Source organism: Sarcophilus harrisii, chromosome 5 (genome assembly GCF_902635505.1).
Source record: "Sarcophilus harrisii chromosome 5, mSarHar1.11, whole genome shotgun sequence".
In the NCBI taxonomy this organism is placed as follows: domain Eukaryota; kingdom Metazoa; phylum Chordata; class Mammalia; order Dasyuromorphia; family Dasyuridae; genus Sarcophilus; species Sarcophilus harrisii.
This window is the reverse complement of record NC_045430.1, coordinates 136,733,815-136,759,014: the sequence shown is the minus strand read 5'-3', so window position 1 is coordinate 136,759,014 and position 25,200 is coordinate 136,733,815. Positions and strand designations below refer to the sequence as shown.

The 25,200-nt window shown below is 31.7% G+C and overlaps 1 protein-coding gene across 1 annotated transcript in view; it reads right to left on the bottom strand.

Moving 5' to 3' along the window:
• The window catches only part of SEMA3D (semaphorin 3D), a 224,726-nt gene that overhangs the window by 30,195 nt on the left and 169,331 nt on the right, over positions 1–25,200 (bottom strand). The window contains exons 9-11 of the mRNA XM_031938642.1: positions 24,738–24,852; positions 23,090–23,159; positions 16,872–17,016 (exon numbers count right to left, since the gene is read on the bottom strand). Of these exons, the coding sequence (XP_031794502.1) occupies positions 16,872–17,016; positions 23,090–23,159; positions 24,738–24,852 (330 nt within the window). The remainder of the gene's footprint in view (positions 1–16,871; positions 17,017–23,089; positions 23,160–24,737; positions 24,853–25,200) is intronic.

The window sequence follows — 25,200 nt, the reverse complement described above, 5'->3', positions numbered from 1 at the left end:
TTTGCCTCAATTCCATAGAGTTTTTATTCTGGCCAGATACTTTAAGGTTGATAGAAACTATAAATTAATCACTCATAAAGATGTTACTGTCCTTTAATTGTATCCAACTCGATATAACCTCATATTCTTTGTCCTTAGGGTTTTCTTGGCAAAGACAGCAAAGTGGTTTGTCATTTCCTTCTACATTTTTCTCTAATTTTTAATAGATAAGGAAATGAGACAAATAGGGGTTAAGTGATTTGTCCAGAGTCATATAGATAATCACACACTTGTCAGAGTTCAGTACTGAATTCATATTTTTCTGTCCCCAATCATGGTGCTCTATCTACACTACAATACCAAGTTTTATCAAAGTGTATTAGCTTAGAATATTATCTTTCCTATGAGACACTTTTACTTTGATATGGATCTCTGGAAGACCAAAAAGTGGTTTCAGTTTTGGTTTGATAGAATTTTAGGCAAAATAATGTAGGAATAATGTTAGAAAAGATTTTCCTAGAATCCTAGAAATCCTATCATGTGGGCAATTTCTACTTGTTTGTAAAACTGTTTGGTGAGCATATATGAAATGAAATAAAGATCTAGGTACCCAAGTTATTTATTTATTTATTTATTTTTATTGACATGCTTCTGTACTTGAATTTCCATATACATCCATATATATCTGTACACACACATATAAATATATGCATGAAAATATGAATACAGATATACAGAGATGTGAAATTTTATCAAAAAGCAACCTCATGCATGTAATGAAAAGGGATTTAATGCAGCATTTCAATGCTTTGTAATTTATTGCCAGGTTAAAAAAAATAGAATATGTAACAGAAGACCAGATAACTTGTAGTAAGACAAACCTAGTTGGATTCATGTCTTACCCCTGACACATATTAAACTGCAGGATCATGGACAAGTAAACAACTTCTCAGTGTCCTAGGTAAGGATTTGAACTCTCAGTTCAAAACAAGTGACCTATTGACATTGGTAGAATGCATTCTGAGCCAGTGTAGGAAAGGCAAAGAAAAATAAAAATTAAAAAGTTACACTTAAAACCAAATTAACTATTAAATAATAAAAGCCTTGAAGTTAAAAATTACTTTGGGATATAATGTACCTTTTCTTTAATCAAAAAAAGCAATTTAAATTGAAGGATGTCAATTAGAGACTAATCTAAAAAGAAAAAATAATAGGAAAACTTGGCTAAATTTGTTATTTTCATTTATTTTAAATAAATTCATATATATTTGAAATAAAAGTCTTCCTATTAATATGAATTAAAAATTTTCAGTTGATTAGAAGAAGAAAATAACTTTTGTTTTAATCTATGCAACTATATTTATGAAGTCATTTTTGAAGTGCTCTGGATAATTACATTACAAACTAAAGAAGAAACCTTATGCTGCCCCCAAGAGGACCAAAAAACTAATCTGAAAAATTTCCAAATCACATTTCTGTATCTAAGGAATTACTTTCTTCTGAGTCTGTAAAAGTTTCTTTCAAAAGTAAGTCTACACTGCCCTCTGCAGATAATAATTAGGACAGCTAAACTAAATGGTATTACTTTGGAGAGTCTTTTAGTAGGCAAGTAACAATTTAGTAAATGGTTCTTTTCTAGTTGATTCTAGCGACATTTTGTCAGAAAACACTATTCTTTTAACATTTAATTTATTAAAATTAATATACTGTATCTGAAGGGAATAAGGACTTAAATATGAGAGTTGGGCGTCAGAATAATTTAACTTGTTCTACCTCTATAAAGGCTTATTGTACAGTTAAAATGAAATCTGTTAAGTCTTTTGTAAACTTTTAAAGTGTGATATAAATGTCAATGTTATTATTATTCTTTTTTTCACATGTCCCACCAATAAATATTTTTCAAGTTTATTACTGATTCTAGTTCTCAGATAATTTTATGTCCCATAATATGTATAGCCCCAAACACTTGAAAAGATTTTCACTGGATAGAATAAACAATGGACAGATGGATATTAAAAGAAATACATTTTTATAAGTATCATTTTACAAAGAAATAAAGATAAGAAAGATCTTGGGAAACTTAGGTAGAATGTTTCAATTTTCTGTCCCTTCAATTATTTTAGGCATTGGGTAAATTGAGAACCCCAGTTCACATCAAAGTTAAAACATCAAACTTTATAGCATGATATTCTTGCTTGAAGAAGTGAGGAGGACTGGTCAAAGTGTGGTGACTACTAATCTGCAAACTGCTGAATGCTAAAAATTCTGTCATTGCATGGAGAAAGTTAATAATTTATTATCTGACTCTGAAGTCTAATACATTCTCATTAAAAAAAGGATGGATAGAGGCACAATTAAATTCTATTTTCTTCCAGAAGGGAAGTTGCAACTTGTGAATGACATTGAATAGATGAAATCTATTACATATCTTTATGTTTATATATATAAATAATATGGAGGATTCTATTAGGCAAACAGAAGAGATACAAAGACAGTATATGATCTGGGCTTTTAGATTTGGGATTATCTATCATATATTGAGAGCTGGGATAGACTGCAGAAGCTTTATGTTCCAATCTCATTTTAAAATAGGAGGAAAGCTGAATCCAAGAGAAGTTGTGACTTGCCTAAATAATAAACAAATAAATAATAGCTATCATGTATATGTCTTTTTATATAATAATGAGGAAATAATCCTCACCATTTTCATCTATGCCTCCTGGTTCCCTTAAGTCCTAGTTCAAAACCCATTTATATATATATATATATATATATATATATATATATATATATATACACACATACATATATATGTATATATATATACATACACACATATATGTATGTATATATACATATACATATTGATATATGGCTATACATGCACACATGTGTGCACATATGTATCAAGGCCAAATTTGTATTATGTCTAATCAGAGTTAGTGGTTCTAAAATACACCAAATCTAAATATATAATACCTTGAATTCATTAGCAGCTATTCTGCCCAACTATGAACTACTTAGGTATGTTTAGGCAATTCAGCAAATTTCTATCTCTTACACACACATAAACACATACATCAGGACATCAGGTAGATCAAAATCAATATTCATGGTATAAGAAGCACTAGAAATGCTGTCCTCCTTGATACACTTTTTTGGAAAGTCATGCTGCTTTTGATGTCTGTTTCCAGGGTTCAGAGTTACATTTCCTCTATCATAATTTACCAGGGTCTTGTTTTTAAAAGCACTTTTAAAAGCACAGCTGAGTCTAGCAAATCAATGTTGGACAAGTATACTATATTTAATGGATTAGATTGAAGCTCAAAATGGGTACTGAACTCTGAATACAGATTTTAATGCCCAATTACAGGTTACAGATTCCAGCTCAGTCAAAAGACAATTCATGATGGTTTACACTTCAGAATATGTTAGAGGTAACCTGGTTGGCTATCATTACTATCAAAGGAAAGGCAGAAAGCCTTTTGTATAATATATAAAAACAAAACAAAACAAACATACAAAACCTGGCAAATTTCTTGGCCCCCACAAAATATCTAAGATGACATTTTTCACATACAGGCAAAAAGCAGATACATTTACAATCCTGATCTCAAAGTCACAGACTTTCACGTAAATTTATTAAGTATTTGAAACATTTTACGTATCAAAGTCTACCTCAATGAACGTAAAACACTCTAAGTAAAGTTCTGGATAAAACGATTGCTTCTGTTGTTCATGTCCAACAACAACAATAATTTACTGTAAAAGAAACATAAAACAAAGATGAGGAAGAGATTTGTTAGAATCTAACTCATTATTAGAAAAGATTCTGCTTTGAAAAAATATTTTCTTCAAATGTGAATTTTACTTTGAGGCATTTTACCAAAATATGGACAAGTTCTTTATTGTCTGTGTCAAACTTTGGATATCTGCACCAGTTCTTCTGTTCTATTCTTTGCTTGCACTTTCACAAATGAGAGTGATTTCACAAAATTTGTCCCTTGTGTATATCTTTAACTAAATAATGTTATTTTAATTCACTGAAACCAGTGGTAATTTTGCTTGGTATCATATAGCAAAGATCCTTTTTTTGACTTGAGATTCCTTTAAATCCTCTATGAAGGAGATGTGACAAATATGATGAGAAACTTTTAATAAAACAATTAAATGGCCCCAAATTAAAGAATCCAGTACTTTTACTTAATATTGAGAAGTACTTAAATACCCTCTTTTTGAAACTCTCTCTGGTACTTAAAAAATGTCATATTTGTCTTTTTGAATAGAGCTATGCTTTTTCTTTGGCTCTCACCTGCGTAGACATATCACACTCAACATTTCTGCCTTGTCAACCAACATGTGATTTTCCCCACTTCAACCTCAATGTATTTAACCAATAAATGATAGAAGTTATTTATTTCTCTGAATTTTTTGTTGAAAACTGTAATAAGATTTAGGTCCCTGAAGACAGAACTGGGATATGAAAAATATTCACAAATATAACTCTCTTCTTGGAAATATTAAAGACAGGCAGAGGAGGATAAAAAGAAACACCACCTGTCCAGATAAACTTTGTGAATAAATGGACAAACCCCAAAGAAACAAATATCTATCTTCTATCTAACATGGCTAGCAGCCACAGCTAGCTAGGTGTGATGCTATTTTATTTGGCAGATGTAAATGTTTGTATAGGCACATTTAATAGTGACTTTGGAAAGCATTGGATAAGAGAAGAAAAAAATGGATTTTATCCAGTAAAGGAACTTTTCCCCTAGACATCGTAGCAGACAGCTGTTTAAATTTTCCCCCACCCACTTTTTTCAGGTTACTTTGCAGGTTTGAGTTTCCTTTTAGACTAATCAGAGGAATGACTTATGTTAAGGGAGGAATGACACAATTAGTGGCTAAAACTCACTTTTACCCTGACAACCTGGAATGAAAGTAAACAACAAAATAAATTTGATACAATCTGACATGGGAGTGAATGCAAACATGATAGTATCATCTTAGTCTCTCCAAGTGATAAGAACTGAAGTGATTAAGTCAGCCTGAAATAAGGTCTGAGGGACATTAAGGCAGGGATAGGGAGGAAGGGAAAGTGTGGACTAGGGGAAAGAGCACCCAATAAAAAAATCAGGATACCTGGGTTAGAGCCACAGCTGTGACAATTACAAGCTATATAATTCTGAGTAATTCATTGAACTTATCTGAACCTCCGCTTCCTCATCTGGAAACAGATAATAATGTTTATATTTCATTCCTCCTGACATTGTTATATATTGTCATATATTTTCTCAACCCTTAAAGTGCAATATACTTAAGGTATTTTCATTATCTATGGAAGTGCAAAATGTGGCCCAGTAACTTGGCTCTTGGGCCTCAATTTTTAAATAGAAGGGTTGGACGATCTCCTGAGATTCCTTCTAGCTCCAACATTCTAAGAAATATAAGAAAATATCAAATCTATGAAATCCATGAATTAAAGCTCTAAAAAAAGTATGATAAACAAGTTTGTAAAATTGACATCTTTCTCCATACAGAAACATAGAAACTGGAAAGATGGTAACAAAACATCAAGATTAGAGATGGGAGTGGTTAATACTTTGTTACACTTGGGACTAAGATCACCTCATGAATTTGTAGTTATAACAAAATAAAAGAATGAGATCAGGGCAGTTAGTTGGTGTAGTGGATAGAGCACCAGCCCTGGAGTCAGAAGTGGACATATGTTCAAATCTAGCCTCAGAAATTTAACACTTTCTAGTTGTGTGACTCTGGGCAAGTCACTTAACTCCAGTTGCCTTAGCAAAAAAGATATTCATTACAGAAGGATGCAGATGAGGGAAAAAAAAAAAAAACATACCAGTAAAGGGAGGAATAGAATGTACATATATGTATATATTATCAATAAAGAACAATGATTTCAGATAGCAATGATTAAGCAAAATTATTTTTTTCTTTGAGGCACACCCATTTTATTGGTTTAGGAAACTCATAGTGAAGAGTCTTTCTTGACTAGTTTGGTCTTCAATTTGAGAATGTTTGAGTGGGCCAGTGAGAGGTAATGGGCCTTGCACAAAGTCCCATAGTCATTAGATGTCAGAGGTGGGTCTTAAGCCCCAGTTATATGTAGTTGAGCCAAGATTCAAATGCAGACCATTTTATTACAAATTTAGCACTGTAGCAATAAACCAGCAAAATAACATCAGATATTCATTTACTTTTGTGTAACTATAAGTCTTTTAACTGTTTTGCATAGAGGAATAGTAAGACTGGATCTCTACATTAACAAGTTTGTTCTTCTTTAGTATCAAGGTTGGGCAGGAAAAAGAAAGCAATAGCAGGAAGACCTGTGTTCATCGCATATAATACATCCAAAGAGATGAAAATTGGGGTTTATACTAGAATGGTGTGGGGGGGGGAATGGTGTTCATGGGATCACATGTGAGAGACTTCAGATCTAGCAGTTATAGAACTAGGTAACAGAATAGAAAGGAAAAGGAGACAGAAAAGAGAAAAGTAACACAAAATCTTCAAACATGGATGAATGGTGGTCCCACTAGTTAATAAGCAAATTTGGAAGGAAGAAGAGAAAAGCTATTATGAGATCAGTTTGTGACATTCTGAGTCTAAGATACCGGTTGGGCAACCTGATATAGATATCCTATCGCAGCTGGAAATCTGGGTTAGAGTGTGAGGCAAGACTAATGGTAGTGTTGGATTATCTATATAGAAGTAGTCAATGAAATGGTAGGATTGAATAGAAATGTTGAAGGTGACATGGATAAGAAAAAAAGCCTATTAAAACAACCTATTCCTGGTATTAAAGTCATAGTAAACTTCCCTTTGTATGCATTTTTCTCTTTGGCTTTCATCGCTTACCTAAAATATATCACACAGTACATTTCGGCCTTTAGCTTTCTAACAACTTGTGGTTTCTACCAATTCATCTTAGAGTAAACACAGGCATTCTGGTAAATGTTTAACAGTTAACTCAAAAAATGTTCACAGAACACACTTTTATGTCTAATTTGCATTATCAATATTTTCTCCATCACTTTCTTAAGCATGGAAATCAACAACAAAAAATTAGGATCTAATTTGGAGCCTATTACCTAGGTATAAATATTCACATTGAAAGCTCAATAATTAGCTTCTCTCATGAAATCATTTTGAAATGGCTCCAGAATATTCCTGGAGAAAACTCCACTAAAAAGTTTATAGGGATGACTAAAAAAATGTGGTATCACCAAACATCAATTGGAAGATGGTAATGCTCAAATAATCTAGAAAGATGGGAACTGAAAAAAGCTTTATCAATTGGGCAATTAAGATGTTTGGGAGAGCATTTGCAGAAATGTAAATAGAAGAAATCTCACTGGCCACATATTTCAAGTCTTATTTTATAGATGAAGAAGGACATGTCTAGGGAGGTTAAGCTTATTATCAAACAATAGGAAACATAAGGGATGTGTTTTAAACACAGGTTCTCTGACTCTAGGGGATGTTCTCCTTTCATTATTCCATCTTGTAAGGTTGAAATGACAATGTGTGATGAGGAAGTTAAGACATGAAATGTAGTAAACATTTTTGAGATGTTAAGTCCTGAAGAAGAGAAGATATGGGGCCATTTGTGATATAGTTTTGAAATGCTGAGGATAGGCTTTTTAAAAAGAATTTGGAAGATGAATAGTTTTATAGGGAGATATCCCTATTTCTCTTTCCCAACCATGCTGAAAGTATAGCAGCCCTTCTCTCTTATATCATTACAGATCTTCACAGGCTATATTTATTCTATTCTCCATCTGGCCTGCTTTGTCCCTATTCCTGAGGGCTGGTTATATTGGTGTCAAACAGAGCTGACACATAATATGTTTTATCTATACTGTTCCTCAGAAGACTTAGCCTCCATAGAAACAGAGATTGTAGACACTTCACCCCAAGAAGACTAATATTTCCTTTCAAAGAAAATCCACAAAATGAATTTATTTTGCTTAACTATGCATATCTTCTTTTTCTCAAATGATGGAAGATGGAAAGAAGAGAAAATAAATGTTTATTAATTAAAAAGTAAAAGAAATTTTACAAAGAACATGTGTTGCTGTTTTTCTCATCTATTCATAATAACTGTATTTTAAAGTCACAGAAAGTTAGAGCTGCAAGAGACCTTGAAAATCATCTAGTTTGTGCCCTCTCTCTTTATATATAAGGAAACCAAGATACAGGAAGGTTGATAGGATTTATATTACCAGATCTACTTAGTAGCAAACCTGAATAATTCACTACACCAGTCAACTATCCCATTGTTATTGTTCAATTATTTTCTTCTGTTTCACTCTGAGGGTCCCTTTGGACTTTTGTCCATAGGGTTTTCTTGGCAGAGAGTTTGCCATTTCCTTCTCCAATTTCCTGTTCCATTTTATGGATGAGGAACTGAGGCAAATAGGAACTGGATCATACAACCAGTAAGTGTATAAGGCCAGATCTGAACTTCTGACTCTAAGCCCAGTGCTCTATCCACTGAAATATTTAGCTGCTTCCAACTGCCATAATGCCTTTCAAATCTTACCTTTTTTATATTCAACAGATATATTATGTGTCTAGGAAAAGCATAATGATTAGTGTTAGCATCAAAATCAATAGCACTAAGTTCACAATCCTCTTCTTTTTTTTTTTTTTTTTAATAGCCTTTTATTTACAGGATATATACATGGGTAACTTTACAGCATTAACAATTGCCAAACCTCTTGTTCCAATTTTTCACCTCTTACCCCCCCACCCCCTCCCCTAGATGGAAGGATTACCAGTAGATGTTAAATATATTAAAATATAAATTAGATACACAATAAGTATACATGACCAAAACGTTATTTTGCTGTGCAAAAAGAATCACACTCTGAAATATTGTACAATTAGCTTGTGAAGGAAATCAAAAATGCAGGTGTGCATAAATATAGGGATTGGGAATTCAATGTAATGGTTTTTAGTCATCTCCCAGAGTTCTTTTTCTGGGCATAGCTAGTTCAGTTCATTACTGCTCCATTAGAAATGATTTGGTCGATCTCGTTGCTGAGGATGGCCTGGTCCATCAGAACTGGTCATCATATAGTATTGTTGTTGAAGTATATAATGACAATCCTCTTCTAACACACAGAGGTTATATGATGCTGGGCAAATTACTTAAATTCCTCATGCTCTAGGCAGCTTTTTAAGTTTCTAAATCACAAAGACATTGCTGATATGCTTTGGGAGAATGAATTTCCTCATTAGGAAGTTTCTTATACTAAGGAAAATCAGAGATCTATTCCCTATACTTATCCCTGTACTGTGTATGCTTTTTACAGAGTTAACTGTCTAGTTGTTTAAGAATAAAAGATCAAAAATTAACAACAATCACTTTCCCCAAAGAACCCACTGTAGAATAGACAGAAAACAGTATAGTACATAAGAAAACAAATATCTGATCATGTGAGGAAAGCAATAGGAATAATAACTAGGGGCATCAGGAAATGCTTCCTATAGATGGCATATCTTCAGGTAGGAGATGGATCTAAAGTGTAGCCTTGAAGAAAATCAAATAAGATAACATGTAAAGCACATTACAAACCTTAAAGCAATGAATACATGCTTTTCTTGTTGCTATAATAATAATAATAAGGCTCATTATTATAACAACAAATGGCAAAACTCTTATTATGATTATGATTAAGTAAGTATTCCAAGAAGTGGAAGTAAGGATGTAATGCATTAAGTCTTGGGGAATAGCTAGCACATAAACAGGGGCTAAGGGAAGGAATGTCAAGTTTGGAAAAAAGAAGTAGTTCAGTTGGGGAGAAATACAGAACTTGGGAAAAGAAATAAATTGAAATAAGGTTTGACCTATTGCTCTAACTCGATGTTTTGTTTTTAAATAGATTGAGCTTAATCTTGGGATATTCTTTGACTCATGTCCCTTCCCAGGATTATCCCTGGGAACATCAGAATGTACCTCATGTTTAGATCTCTGCAGAAAAGTGAAAAAGGGTCTTTAGTTCTCTTATAAATACTCAGCCAAGCACAGAATCCTGAAGAGGCTTTATTCTATTTGCTAAAGCCTGTAAAACTGAAAGTATCCAAATCCAATCATGGTCAAAATTAGACTTTTTCCTTTCTTGGTGGGCCTCCAGAGTCCCCAGAGGCCAATAAAACATTTTTCAGATTCATCTTACAATCTTGGGGCTGAAACCCCAACCATCCAAAAATAGGAGAAACAGAGTCAATCCTTTCCTTTAGGGGACTACCAGCTCTACAAGATACTTACACAGTCCTCCAAACATAAAGCTGAACTCCTTAAAGTTGACAGAGTTCAAAATATTGAGTAAATATGGGTCTTGGCTAAATTTCTGTCAACAAAGGGATAGGGGAGAAGCTTCAAAGAAACTTTAAAAAATAAATGAAACCTCAGCATAAGTCTTTTCTCCTTTGCAAACATGACTTGGCTTCTGAGTTTTCCAGTAGCTGTTATTTTTTACCTGGGCTTTGTTTACGCTTGAAATACACAACTGTCTATTTGCTTCTTCCTTATTTCTTTTTTTCTTAGGGTTCCTGTTACCACTAATGAACTGGAACACCCACTGGGGCAGGAAATAGTGAAAGAAGTCAGTATGAGGTTGAAAAAAGTAACTCTGAATATTCAGACATTCAAGGAGAAAAGTAAGAATTTGAACACTAGATGGCAGAGTGATCATTTTCAAGATGGCAAGCAAATGTATCCTCAGAAATGCTCTCTGGAAGACAGACTTAACATTGTAATGGAATGATGTCATGGTAATACTAAGAGTTTAGGTCTGACACAGTGTGTCATAGGAGGTACAGCCTTTTATCATAAATTGAAAACCAAAGTGGTCAGCGCATCCTCAACAATGCAGTATTTATTTAACTGCAGTGATAATAGGAACAGCTGTGAATTCAGCACTGAGTTTAAAAAGGAAGCACAGATAAATAGTAATTATACTTCTAGGGAAAGATGGTTCCAAGAGGTTATTCAAATTAATTTACTAATAAATTTCTTAAGTTTCAGTAGTTTATCATTTGCATATTAATGTATTTTTCTGATGAATTTTCTCAGTCAAAATTCATTTCCTGAAGTTAAGCTTGAATAACAATCAGTAAATAATGAGATGTCTAGTTCTGTGCTTACTTGCCCAATCTGATATCTAGAATGTTTGCCATTGGCAGGCATTATTAGCACTTTAAGCAAGAGGGATATTGATTATAAATCATAGCTGAACATAAAAGTTCAGACAAGGGGGAGGAGGAGGAGACTCACAGCTTAGGCAGAACTAAAATTCACTAATACCGCAATTTAAAATATAGGAATGTGAGAAAATATAGCTTTAAAATGATTTCAAACAAAAAGAAAAAGGAAAGTGACAATAAAATAGCTATTTTTTTCCCTAATCGAGGAATTTTAGCAAATGGTTATTAGAATGTAAAGAAGCTTGGGAACACTCTGTGGGAGTCACTGCTGATATAAACTGTTTATTGAACTTGGGGACTCGTAGTTAGATATATTAAATTCCAAAGATACCAATATATATTAGCTTTGATAGTTATGATCGAGTTATAAAATGGGCTCTGGAATGGACTGTAAGTTTAATATCCAATCAGCAGCCCAATTAAAATTAGAGAAATTCATCCTTGAGTACTTATCTACCAAATTCTTATTTGTTGTTGTTGCTGCTGCTGCTATTTTCCCCGTAGTAAAAGAGGTAACTAATAAATAGCTGAGGCAAGATTTGAAACTGCCTTTGTGAATCCAAATTTAGTTCTGTCTTCTATACCACCTACCTGCCAAATAAATGCTTAACAATATAGAGCAAGAACGAAAACTTAAACCAATTAAATATGACTATTACCATACTGTTAGGAACTATGTAGTAAAAACTGAATTAAAGATAAAAAACAATTCACCTTCTGTTCTAGTTCTGCCTCCAACTAGTTGTGTGACTTTGCATATCAATTAGACTCTTTTAGAGAGTTTGTTCTACAAACTTCTTTTATTTTCTTGATGAATATCCTTTCCAATTCTGATCTTCTATGACATAACATAAATGTTATCACTAATAAGGAAAATGGTAGAGTGTTCCCATCAATGATCTTGAAATGTTTTGAAAGGATCTTATTGCCTGTTTTTTGCTTTAATAGTTCCAGAAATGCTTGTATATGAAAACTTATCTCCTGCATACCCATATATCATGGATTTGTTGACTTGCTTTTCATACACACATTTCTCTATATCTATCATATATTCCTCTGTTTCTCCATAAAAATACACTTATGTATGGCAGAGGATCATTTCCAAGTTAGAATTTTAGAAAACATATTATAATTGCAATTATTCAAATACACTTTTCTCATTCTCCGTAGAACATATTCCAAACTTTTTCTCCTTTCTTTAATTTCATGTACCTCACAATTCCTCTTCTCTTTCAGTTGTCTATTCATTTCCCTTCAGAATTCCTTGCTATTCTTTCCCACTTTATTGTTATTTCTCATATTCTCTGACAAAAAAGTAATATTCTTTGGGCCACAAACCCTTGTACATTTATACTTGATCCCTTACTCTCTAATCTTTCTTCAGCAAATTGATTTCTTAATTATCCATCTCAAATTTTCAGCCTTTTTCTCTATTTAATTTCTCCCATACTGTTTTCAAAAATACATGTGTCTAATCTATTCTAAAATAAACACACAAATATACAAACAAATAAATAAAACCCTTCACCAGAAAATACCATACCTCCAGTTATCATTCTATATCTCTCCTTTTCTCAGGAAAACTCCTTGGAAAAGCTATTATTCTTTCTCCACTTCTGTTTTCATGCATTTGGACTTTTAATCTCATTCTGCTTTCTCCAACAGTACCAATGATATCTTAATTGATAAATCTCAAGTTTTTCCTTATCCTTACAATTGATATTGAACACTTTCTTCTCTTGTTCACTTTCTATTCTCTGACTTTTGGACAATGCCTGGTATACACTATTGTACTTAGAAAATTAATATTGATTGATTTCACATTCGATATCAATATACTCCAATACCTTAGATTAGAGGTGTCAAATACATACTTTATCATATTCAAATATAGTCCATAGCAGATTGAAGGGCAATTGGAAAATACTTAGGAAATATAATAAAACATAAATAATATGACATTTTAAAAAGCTAGGTCAGTTTATTAATCCTTATATATGAATTAGAGATCCCAGTTTCTATTTGAAATCACTGTCTTTGATCATATATAACAAGCTACTTACCATATACAGAGCCTTGGAAATATTACTTTCTTGCTTGCTGTTGCTATTTTCCAAAAGGAATCAAATCAATACTAAAGTGCATGATATGTGAACGATCTTTGTGATTCAATAGATCAAAAATCTCTTCCCAGGACCTACATATATTGCACACAGCCACTTTATTATTTAAATTCCTTGTAGGTAGGGGGTATGTTATTTAGATTATTTTTTATTCATGTATCCATTCCCAGAGAACTTAGACCAAAGAGACCAAGTGAAAAACAAACGAATAAACATAGAGCAAACCTTTAATACAAAGACTACTTGGTAGTATAAAATCCTATAAGGAAAAGATAGTTTGTCTTCTTAACTCTCAAGAAAAAAAGATAAATCCTAATTCTGTGAAATCTCCCTTCATGTTGACATTTTCATTACAAATGATTTCTAAAGGATTTATTCCTCCCAAAAGAAATTGATATCTATAGCTTTTTAGATGTCAGACTAAAAGGAGAATAACAGAACTTTCTAAAATGATCTATGCTAAGGACAATGGTAGCATGTTCCTGTTGCTACCTAGACTCATTCTTACTGTCTTCAAAACTTCCTAAGGGATTTACTACTCAAACCTGATTTCTTTTTTCTTTTTCTTGCATCAAATCATAGGGACAATTGCCTTTACTAGTTTGGTATTTTTTATAATGTTTGGGCCACTCAATAGTCAGAATTAGGTGCTATATGTTGAATACAAATAATGGGTTCTTTTTTGGGGGAGCAAGAACGTTTTTTTTTTTTTTTTTTTTACATTTAATAAAGTCATTTTTAAAGATCACTTGTATAAGTTTCAAAGAAGTGACTACAGACTAACAGGGAGAGTTATGGAAAGCATTAGTTTGTCTTTGAGCCTTATAAAACATTCACAACTTTAAGTCATAGGCAGGAAAAGTGGTGATAACGATCAGCGTTGACAGGATCTCTAGCATACAGTTTCTCCCAACACACATGGTAGTTGTAATTGGAATGTAATGTGATCTCTCCATCAGGACCTAGTCGTTTTCATCATTAATTTCATTTTCAGGGCAAATTATAGGATGTAGCTACTGTATCTACATATTTAAACTGCTTTTGAGGTAATTAACCAAAAAAATCCAGACCTCAAACAATCCCTCCCAAAATATTTAGATATTTGAGAGGAATGTCCTTCCAGGACACATTTTTCTTTTCCACATACAGTATTAATATTGGGGTTATCTGTGCTAAATCTAAAAAAAAACTAGAAGTATGAATTTAAATTTTACTTTTTTAGCACAGGTGGGTTGCTTTTCCCTCTTTCCACAATTCATGATTCTAAGATAAATTTTGCCTTTTATTTTTAATGAACAATTAATGCCATCCTTTCTTATTTCAACTATTCTTTAATTATTTTCCATTTTTCAAATATGGCCCTATTCAATCTTCCCAATAGCTCTTAAAATTATATTCTTTATATCAATTCACAAGCTAATCAATATAGGATTTATTAAGAGCTTACTATGGGCCAGAGAGTTTGACCATTCCCCTGCTCAATAAATTCTAATGATTCCCCATTACCTGTAGTAGCAAATAATAACTCCCCTTTTTGTCATTTAAATCCCTTTACAACTGGGTAATCATCTATATTTTCTAATTTTTTTTATATATTATTTCTCTTCATAGACTGTATGATTTAGTCAATATGGCTTCTTACTCTTCCTCATACATGGCACTTAATTTCCATCTATTTGCCTTTTCCACCATTTATGAAACACATTTAGAGTCTTTCTTCTCAGTCAAGATTCAACTCAAGCATTCTTTAGGTAAACTTTCCTGGTCATCCATTTGGAAGTAATACCTTTCTCAAATCACCTTGTATCTATTTTGCATATGCTTTATATATACCTATATAAATATGCTTATATGCACATAGTCATATCTTATATACAAAGACTCCTGACATAATGCAAACACCTTTGAGGAGAGGGAATATTTAACTTTTCTCTTATAGTAGGCTCATTATATATATAATTTTATATATATATATATTATATTACATGTACATTATAATATATATTATATATATGTATGCATGTATATGTTGGCCAAATTTTATTAACAGATTCATAATATGTTTAAAATGAAAAACCTGAAACTAGAAAGAATTTATTGCAACAAGCTTCTTTGATAAAACCCTCATTTCTCAAATATATAGGAACTGAACTAAATGTATAAAAATAAAAGTCATTCCCCAATTAATAAATGGTCAAAGGATATGAACAAGAAATTTTAAGAAAAAATCAAAGCTATCAATAGTCATACAAAAAAGAAAAATGCAAAATAAAATAACTCTGAGACACTTATCAGATTGGTTAACATGACAGAAAAGGAAAACAACAAATGGTAGAGAAAATTTATTAAAAAAGGGACATTAAAAATTTTATTAGCAAATTTATAAATAAGCATTTTATTTTTACAGAATGACATAATTTTTTAATTATATAAGGTCTTAGATATCATTGGTTCTCTATGTGAAATGTGAATCTTCTTAAAACTCACTTAAAGAGTAATGATCCAGTCTCTACTGTAGGATTCTGAGCATTGAGTTTTGAAAAAAAAAAAAAAAAAAAATATATATATATATATATATATATATATATATATATATATATATACCCCCATTCCACTTTCTGCTTTTCATGGACGAAGGAGTATGCAAATGTCTTATCCTTTCTTCAGTTAACAAATCTTCAAATATTTTTAGACAGACATTATGTCTTTCCCTCTCTTAGTCTTCTCTTACATCTATTAAACAATCCTAGTTCCTTCAAATAAGCCTTATACGAATGGAATGGATTTGAGTACCTTCATTGAGCCAGCTAGTAGGTTGATGGCACAGTGGATAGAGTGTAGGGCCTGAAGTCAGGAAAGACTCGTCTTCCTGAGTTCAAATCTGGCATCTGACACTTATCATCTGTGCGACCCTGGGCAAATCATTTAACCTTGTTTGCCTCAGATTCTTTGACTATAAAATGAGCTGGAGAAGGAAATGGCAAACCACTTTAGCATTTTTGCCAAGAAAAATCCAAAACTAAACATCTGAATAGCAATAATAGTCTCATTTTTCTAGGTATAGTAAGCTTTTTAGATGCATTCTAGATTATCGATGGCCTTCCAAAAAATACTTTTTTGAGAAAGAATGCAGAGACTGCCATCACTTTACTGAACAAAATATTTCTATTAATAGCTTAAAATCACACTAACATTTTTGTTCAGTGCTGCTTATAGCACAGTGCTAACCCATATTGAGCTTGTAGAACATTAAAGCTCCTAGAATTGAAGAGAAGTTTATTCCTTGTAATGGTAATTTATTATTTTGTAGAACAGATAATCCACAGGGAGAATCTTGAGCTAAAACAAAGGTTTGAAAAGATAATCAAACTCACCAAACATTATTTATTTTGAAACCACAGCACATGCTGCTGTGCTAAATACTTATTTTACCATAGTGAAAGAATAAATTAAGAACCCTAAGAGTTAGGGCAAAAGAGAAAAAATGAAAGAGGGAAAAATGTAATAGGTTATATAAAATTGGATACATACTGTTCCAGGTCTTGGGTAAGGAATTCTTCCATCATACTGGACCCATCGATGATCTGCACTTTCTTTATGAGCATATGGGCCATTGAAAACTGCTCTAATGTCAGCCATGCTATAAACACAAACAGCTGAACCCTTAAAGATGGAGCTGAAATAAAGAGAAATTTCCTTTATAAATGTATGTTTTAATCTTTAAGGGATGCAAAAAGATAATTAAAGTCAATTACTATTTTCTTTTCTAACACCATGATTTTTAAGCATATATATATATATATATATATATATATATATATATACATATATCAAACTAAAGTTTATAACAATTACAATGGTAAAATGTCCATATTATACAAGGGATAATGTAACATCTCTCATACTATAATATGTAATATATTACAAATGTAATAAAGATATAATACTTTTCTCATTCAATTAATTTGCAACAAGTCTTCATACTAGGTCATTTTTTCCTTTGTCTTTACCATATTGTCTTTTAATTGGAAACTTCTGGTAGCTCCTGTAACTAAAAAGGAATTATCATTATGAGTCAAGGGAAATAGAATTTTGTCATGACACAAATGAGCTAATTAGACTATAACACTAATAGTTCCACTGTTAATATCCATGAGATGACATTAATGGGCAACATGGCAAAATGACACTAACCAGAAAGCAGAAGAAAAAAAAAATTACACTGAAGGAATAAAGGAACATCATCATAAATTCACAATGTCATCTTCTGTTATTAGTACATATTAAAAATTCTTCTGATTGGATGCAAGAACTATGAAGCTCAATATTATCTAGATTTTCAGAAGTACTTTTTTTAAAAAATAAAATGAAGCTTGACAAGAAGAAATTGTTTTGTAACTCCAGACTCTGAGCTGATAGAAATTTCTTAGGAAAAAATGTCTGGGGGCTAATTTTTCTTGGCACAAATATTCTACTTTATGTGTAGATCTCACAATAGCTTCAAAGGAAATTCTGTGAATAGTGAGGTGGGAGGGGAAAATAACAGTGGCTAAGATAGTTCATCAGAGCAGGCATTTGATCTTTGGTCTCATATTTCTTAGTCATCATTATAGACATTAACAGAAAACTGGTGTTCAAAGTGATGGTTTCGTTTATCATCTTAATCCATGTAGTGAAATATTTTTGGTGATTTAATGTAAATGAAATATTAAATATCAGTATTTGCCAATTAGATTCAATTTGCAACTTCATGCATCCAAACAAGAAAATTTCAATCAACGAAAAAAGAACATTTGTTAGTTATTTCTTTTGAGTTTCCATTTCATTCACTCTTTCATTTTAATGTTTATACTTGGTGTGTACTCACTTCTGGTACTGCCCTCATGCTCCTGGTCTCTCTCTGTCTCTCTTTTTTAGTCTGTCTTTGTCTCTCTGTCTCTACCTGTGTGTGTGTGTGTGTGTGTGTGTCTTGGCTTACTTAGTTTATTACTTAAATGTGTTTTCATCTTTCTTTATATTGTTTTCTCAACTCTAATACCTTGCCTCTCTTATTTATTTTTACTTGTATTGTACATAGCTAGCTTGCTTTGTATATATTTATTTATTCATTATATAACAAAACCTTAAATTATAAGGTCAGGGAAGACTTTTGCTATTTGTTGTTGTTGTTGTTGTTTGTATTACCAGCACTTAGCACAATATAGTACCTGGCAGTACTATAGTAGATGCTCCTTAATAAATGCCGATTAATTGATTAATCTAACACATTGATATAACTGCCACCAATATGCATTTTATCTGACTTTTTTTCTTTTGCTATGAGACATTCAGATTTCTTCCAATTTTTTTTATTGGAATAATAGCAGTGCTACAAAAACTGTAGAATAAATAACCCCTTTTGCTGTCATTTTTGTAACAATCTCCAGAATAATCCCATTAAGTGAATAATCTTATTTTATAATTTATATCCCAATTACTAACTAGAAAGACTATGTAATTTTTCAAATTCATAAGCATCAAATAAAAACTATTTTTCTCCACATCACTAAAAGTTTCAATGTTTTAATTATTTTTAATAATGTGATAACTCAAAATTACTTTAATTTTCATGTTTGATTACTCATAAGGTTAAGCATTTTAGACTATTTATATTTTGTATTTCTTCTTTTGAAAATTATTTATATTATTTGACCATCTGTCCTTTACTGAAAGGAATTTACCTTTTTGGATACTTAATTTTTTTTTTTTATTTAGTCTGCAAATCAAGTTTTATCAGACAAATTAACCATAAATATTCACCAAATCTATTAGTTAACTTAATTACATGTATATGTATTTTACATGATTCTTTTTTCATTTTAATAAGCAAGTACATTCATCTTGTCCTAACAATTCCTGCATGTTTGATTTTAAAAAGGTTGAGGATTCTTCTTCTCTATGTAAATGAGATCAAAATGGTATTATTCTATTTTCTTTCATTTGAAAAAAAAGCTTTTCTTTTATGTTTTATTTACGCTCATAACTGAAATTCATTGAAATATGGTTCTATACTAGTTTGCTAAAGGATTTGCCCAAAATATTTTTAAGTATATTTGTAAAATAATGATACTTTTCTGCATCAAAATATCTATGTATTCATCAAACATTAATATGGTGTATATTTTTGACCAGATTTTTGGTTTTAACTTTTTTATTCTCTTGCTTTCCAGTCTATCCAACAAAATGACATAAATAGATAGTAGATATTTCTTATAAATCAAATTCTTCCTTATGAATTATTATATCAAACTCTTTTGAGTGATGACAAATTGCATTTAGAAAGTTCTTGAACATTCTAGAAATGGATGTGATCAGCAAAATATCATTCATAAAGAGCAACAACTGGAGAATATCATTAGGTTCATACTTTCTATATTGATATGGACACTATGCCACTAGCAAACACCTTTATATATTATTATCTTTCCTTGTTTTATTGCTCAATCAAAACTGGCAATAAGAGGGTTAAATGAAGTTATATAAATTATATTTTCCCAAATATTTAGTATGATTTTGACATATACATGTAATTAGAAATATAGGAAACTATGTAGCAGAGGATAAGAAATGCTAGACTGGAATCAGGAAGATTTGAATTTTTGTAATTCCAGATTCACATACTTGGTAGCTTTTTTTTGGGGGGGCAAGTCTGGCCAAGGGAGGCTGGGATAGAATGAGGAAAAGAGGAAGGGTCAGAAGAAGAAAGGAAGTAAAGAAGGAAGGAAGGAAGGAAGGAAGGAAGGAAGGAAGGAAGGAAGGAAGGAAGGAAGGAAGGAAGGAAGGAAAAAAGGAAGGAAGGAAGAAAGAGAGGGAAGGAGAAAGGGAGGGAAGGAGGAAGGGAGGGAAGGAAGGAAGAGAGGAGGAAGGGGAGAAAGGAAGAGGAGGAAGGAAGAGAGGGTAGAAGGAAGAGAGGAAGGGAGGGAAAAAGAAGAGGTGGGAGCAGGAAGAACACATGGACTAGTAAAATAGAGAAACTCTTAGAAATCACATAATTTTAAGAACATAAGTGAGACTCTAAAACTTTGCATACTCTTTGATTTAGCAGTAGCATTACTAAGTCTGCATTCCAGAGATAAACAGGAAAAGACCACACACACACACCCTCACCCCCCCCCAAATATTTATAGCAGCTTTGTTTTGCAGTGGCAAAGAAATGGAAATTGAGGCGATGCCCATTAATTGAGGAAGTTGAACAAAGTTTTGGTACATGATTGTGATAGAATGCAATTTTGCTATAAGAAATGATAAGCAGAATGCTTTCAGTAAAACCTGAACTTACACAAACTGATACAAAATGAAATAAGCAGAACCTGAAAAACATTGTACACAGTAACAGAAATATTGTACAATGATCAACTCTAAATGACTTAGCTATTCTCAGCAATACACTGATCAAAAACAATTCTAAGAGACTCTTGATGAAAAATCCTACTAACCTCCAAAGAAAGAATAAGTGGAATCTGAATGCAAATTGAAGCATACTTTAAAAAAAAAAAAAACATTTATTATATTTTACTTATTTTGTAGTGGGGTGGTTTAATTTTCATGTACAATATGACTAATTTGGAAATATGTTTTGCATGACTACACATGTATAAGCTATATCAAACTGTCTTCTCAATGAGAGGGGAGTTCAGGAAAGATTAAATTTGGAACTCAGTTTTAAAAATGTTAAAAAAATTTACTTGTAATTGGCAAAAAACAAAATACTTGAAAATTAATGCCCCCCCCAAAAAAAGACCATTAAGGAACAGATTCAAAAGCTTTTAAAGTCTTGAACTTTATTGTTACTAAAATAGATGACTAAGGGGATATTAACATCTACTAATTTATATACCTTCTTCCAACCTCTACGATAATTTTATGAGAATGATCAGTGCATTCATGAAGTGCACCTTGATAAATGTATAGAATGAAAAAGACTTCCTAAATTAATATTTTACAGGGTTATATATTTTTACAATTACAAATTTACTGAAAGATAAAGTGAATACAAAATGCCAAAGTGTTCACTATTTATTGTCTTATTATGTGTCTTCCATATATATTACATTATTATTTATATAGTTTTATGAAGAAATGCCTTGGAATTTTCTGTGGTATTGTATTGAATATAGAGATTATTTTGATGAGAATTAACATATTATATTTATGAGTATTTAATATCTCACCACTTATCTAGACCTTCTTTTGTTTTTACTATACACAAATAGTTTATGACTTTTCTTTCCATTACAAATAGGGTTTCTTTTTTGTGATTAAAAATAATTTTTATTATTAATAATAGGAATGTGAACATTCTTTGAGTTAACTTCTGTTTTTTGATCTTGAACTAATTTATTGTCTTCATTAATTTTTAGTTGAAACATTTTGATTTTTTGGATATATTATCATTCCATCTGCAAATAATTGCATGTTGACCATGTTTTTAATGTTAATCTGCCACATATATTTTCCTTTGTTAATGTAATTAACAAAATTTGCAATGTTACACCAGATGAAAGTGCAATATGTGACAATATGTTGAGAAGGGATATTGTAAAAAAACAAAACAAAACAAAACAAAACAAACAAACAAACAAACATCTTATGGATGTAGCTTTTTTCAACAGCAAAGTGATTCAGACCATTTCCAATGGTCTTGGGAGAACCATCTGCACCTAGTGAAAGGATCATACTTTGAGTATGATTGTAACATAGTATTTTCACTTTTTTGTTGTTATTTGCTTGCATTTTTTCCCTTTTTGATCTGATTTTTCTTGTGCAGCATGATAATTGTGGAAATATGTATAGAAAAATTGCACATGTTTTAACATATATAGGATTGCTTACCATTTGGGGAAAGCATGGGAGGAAGAGCAGAAGGAAAAAATTGGAACACAAGGTTTTATAAGGATGAATGTTGAAAACAAGCTGTTCAGGTATTCAGAAAATAAAAAACCTTATTGAAAAACATTTTAATTCATATAAAAAAAAACAAAATATGTCAAGCAATATGTCAGAAAGATCAAATATTTTCCAAAAATATTATTAAATATTGTCAGGAAGTGATTAATACATACAAAATGTAGTATTTCAAAAAGAGAAAGCTAAGTAATAACAAAAAAAAAAACCATAAAACACACAGGAAAAACAATCTTTAAGAAGGTCACAAACATCATGATTTAGGTAAATACACATCACACTGAATTTCAGAGGCAGAGGGAACCATGAAACTGAAGAAGTAAAACAAATAAGCATTTATATAACACCTTCTGTGTCCTGGGCATTTTACAGATATTATCTCATTTGATCCCCACAATAACTCTGTTATACCATTTTACAGTTGAGGAAACCGTGGCAAAGAGAGGTTATATGACTTGCTCAGGATCACAAAGCTACAAAGTTTCTGAGATGAGAATCAAACTCAGGTCTTCTTGACTCCAGGTCCAACACCATCTAACTAGAAAATTTAAAAATCCTGTACTTGGAAGACCATGGTTCTAATTTTATTTTTGCCACTAAAAACTTCCCTAACTGTTCAGCTTTCAACTTATATGTGCATCGTGCATCATTTTATGCTATTATGAAGTGAATATAGAAATAAGTACCTAACTTGCCTCACTTGACTAGTCTGAAGTAATAATGGGATCAGAAAAGGGAAAAAAAGGAAGAGTTATTAATGCAATTTATAAAATATAAATAAAAAGGAAAAACTACGCAGAGCATACCTGGTTGTAGTAAAAACACCGTATACCACAGGGTTTCTTTCATCTTTTGTGGGAAGTAAGAAGATATCCTCTATAAATGAAAAAAAAAAGTATTTCCAAGGTTTAGTAGTCTTACTTTAAAAGTTACTAAAAATATCTAAAATTCAGAGTTTTTTTAAAGTTAAAATTACAAAGCCTGCAAAAAAGGTTAAAATTTGTAGAAATATATTTTATTATCATTACAATCAAGTGCTAAGTAATGATCATCTTGACAATATACGTACTACTGAGTGACCCAATATTGCAGTCTATTATCATCCTGAAAATAGTTTATATGACAATGTGGTGTGAACATCATTTTGACAATAATTTAATTGTCAGTATATAAAACTATGTAAACAATATGCCTTCCAACTTCCTAAAAACTGGGAATGGGTAAATATATTACAGTAGTCCCCTGCTTAGAAACTTCTAAACCTTAAAAGGGACTCAGACTTTGGGAGTACAGGACAGTTTGTAATGTATGTAGGTACATGACAAAAATTAAATATTCTTGGTCAATATTGTAATCAAATAAGACAAAGTTCACAGGATTATAGCTTTAATGATAAAATGGTCACCTAAACTATCATCTCCATTTTAAATATAAGGAAGCTAAGGCTCAGAAAGAGGAAAAAATTTACCCAAATTCATAGAAAATAAATGAAAAAGGCAAGATTTGAAACTAGATCCTCTAAATGTACATCAACAGGCCCATTCTGATAAATGCATAATTATTATCTTGCATGAAATTTTTCATAAATTGCAAAATGTTCCCCAAACTGGCTGTAACATTACTATTATATTACTTTTAAACAAACTTCCATTGCTTGACTCTGCCATAGAATGTGAGTCTGACTTCCTAAAAACTATGCCAATGGAATCCAAACTGAGACAAATTCTATTAGGCTAGAAAAACTTTAAGTACTGAACAGGTTTTATGACTCCTGTGAAAGGACCACATGAGCTAAGGTCAAGAGGTTTCATCACTTTTCTGACATTTTTCTGATTGTCAGAAATGCAGTCATTAGGAAATGGTGCTTTATTGCTATTCCCAACTCATAATTGTACTGATTGGGAAGTTGAGAACTTGCTACTGGATAAAATCTACAGTAAATCCAAGTATTTTTATATCAATGTGGGGAAGGAGAGAGATCAAAAATGGTTGGTGAACATTCTCTGACTCTTAAACTGAAAACTATTGAATCCAGGGAGCACAAATATCTGGGCTTACCTGCTACTCAGGAAAATGAGTAAATGAATACTCAGTTCACATAAGAACCCAGAGTTTCATGGTCAACTTAGCTTAAGGTTAGTTTAAGGTCATTTTGAAACCTTCACTAAGTAATCACTCTTTCTCTTTTCTAAATCTGTAATATCTCATATAGAAACCAAAGAACATGCTTTTCAGAGACAGAGTGATCATTTACTGCATACAAAAAATAAAAGACATTCCTTGGTGGCATTACATGTTGCATATGTGAGTATTGCTGAGTAGGAAATTTCAATTACTTGTAGAATAGAGAATGAGTCATCTGGAAAGAAAATATGGAACTTGCTCCTCTAGGCATATTCATTTGGAAGGGTAAAAATTATTAAGACAGTGAGAAAACAAATCCACATGACTTACGAAGCTCATCAAAATGAGTGTCTGCTCCATCATTGCCAGGAATTGAACAAATCAATCTGGCCTTCAGAAAAGTTGTCCATTTGTTTATCAAACTACGTTGTCCTCCTACATCATTCTGGGGGAAAAAGAGAAAAAAAAGAAATGGGTAAAAGGTTATACAAAATATGGTTATTATTAATTGAAACTAGATATCTTTCCATGGTCTTATTTATATGTGCTATAGATTATTTATAAGTGTTCAATCTATACATTTGTTTCTTAGACTATGAAAACTTGAAATATAGGAAAAGTACTAAAACACCAGCTCAGCTCCTCAACAATAAAACTATTTTCTTATGATGAAAGGAAAGATACCAAAATTGATAAAATATAATGGCTCAGCAAAGATCTGTTACTATTATTCTTCAATCATTTTGTTTGTATCTGAATCTAAATATTATTTAGAATGATGTTTCCTTATACA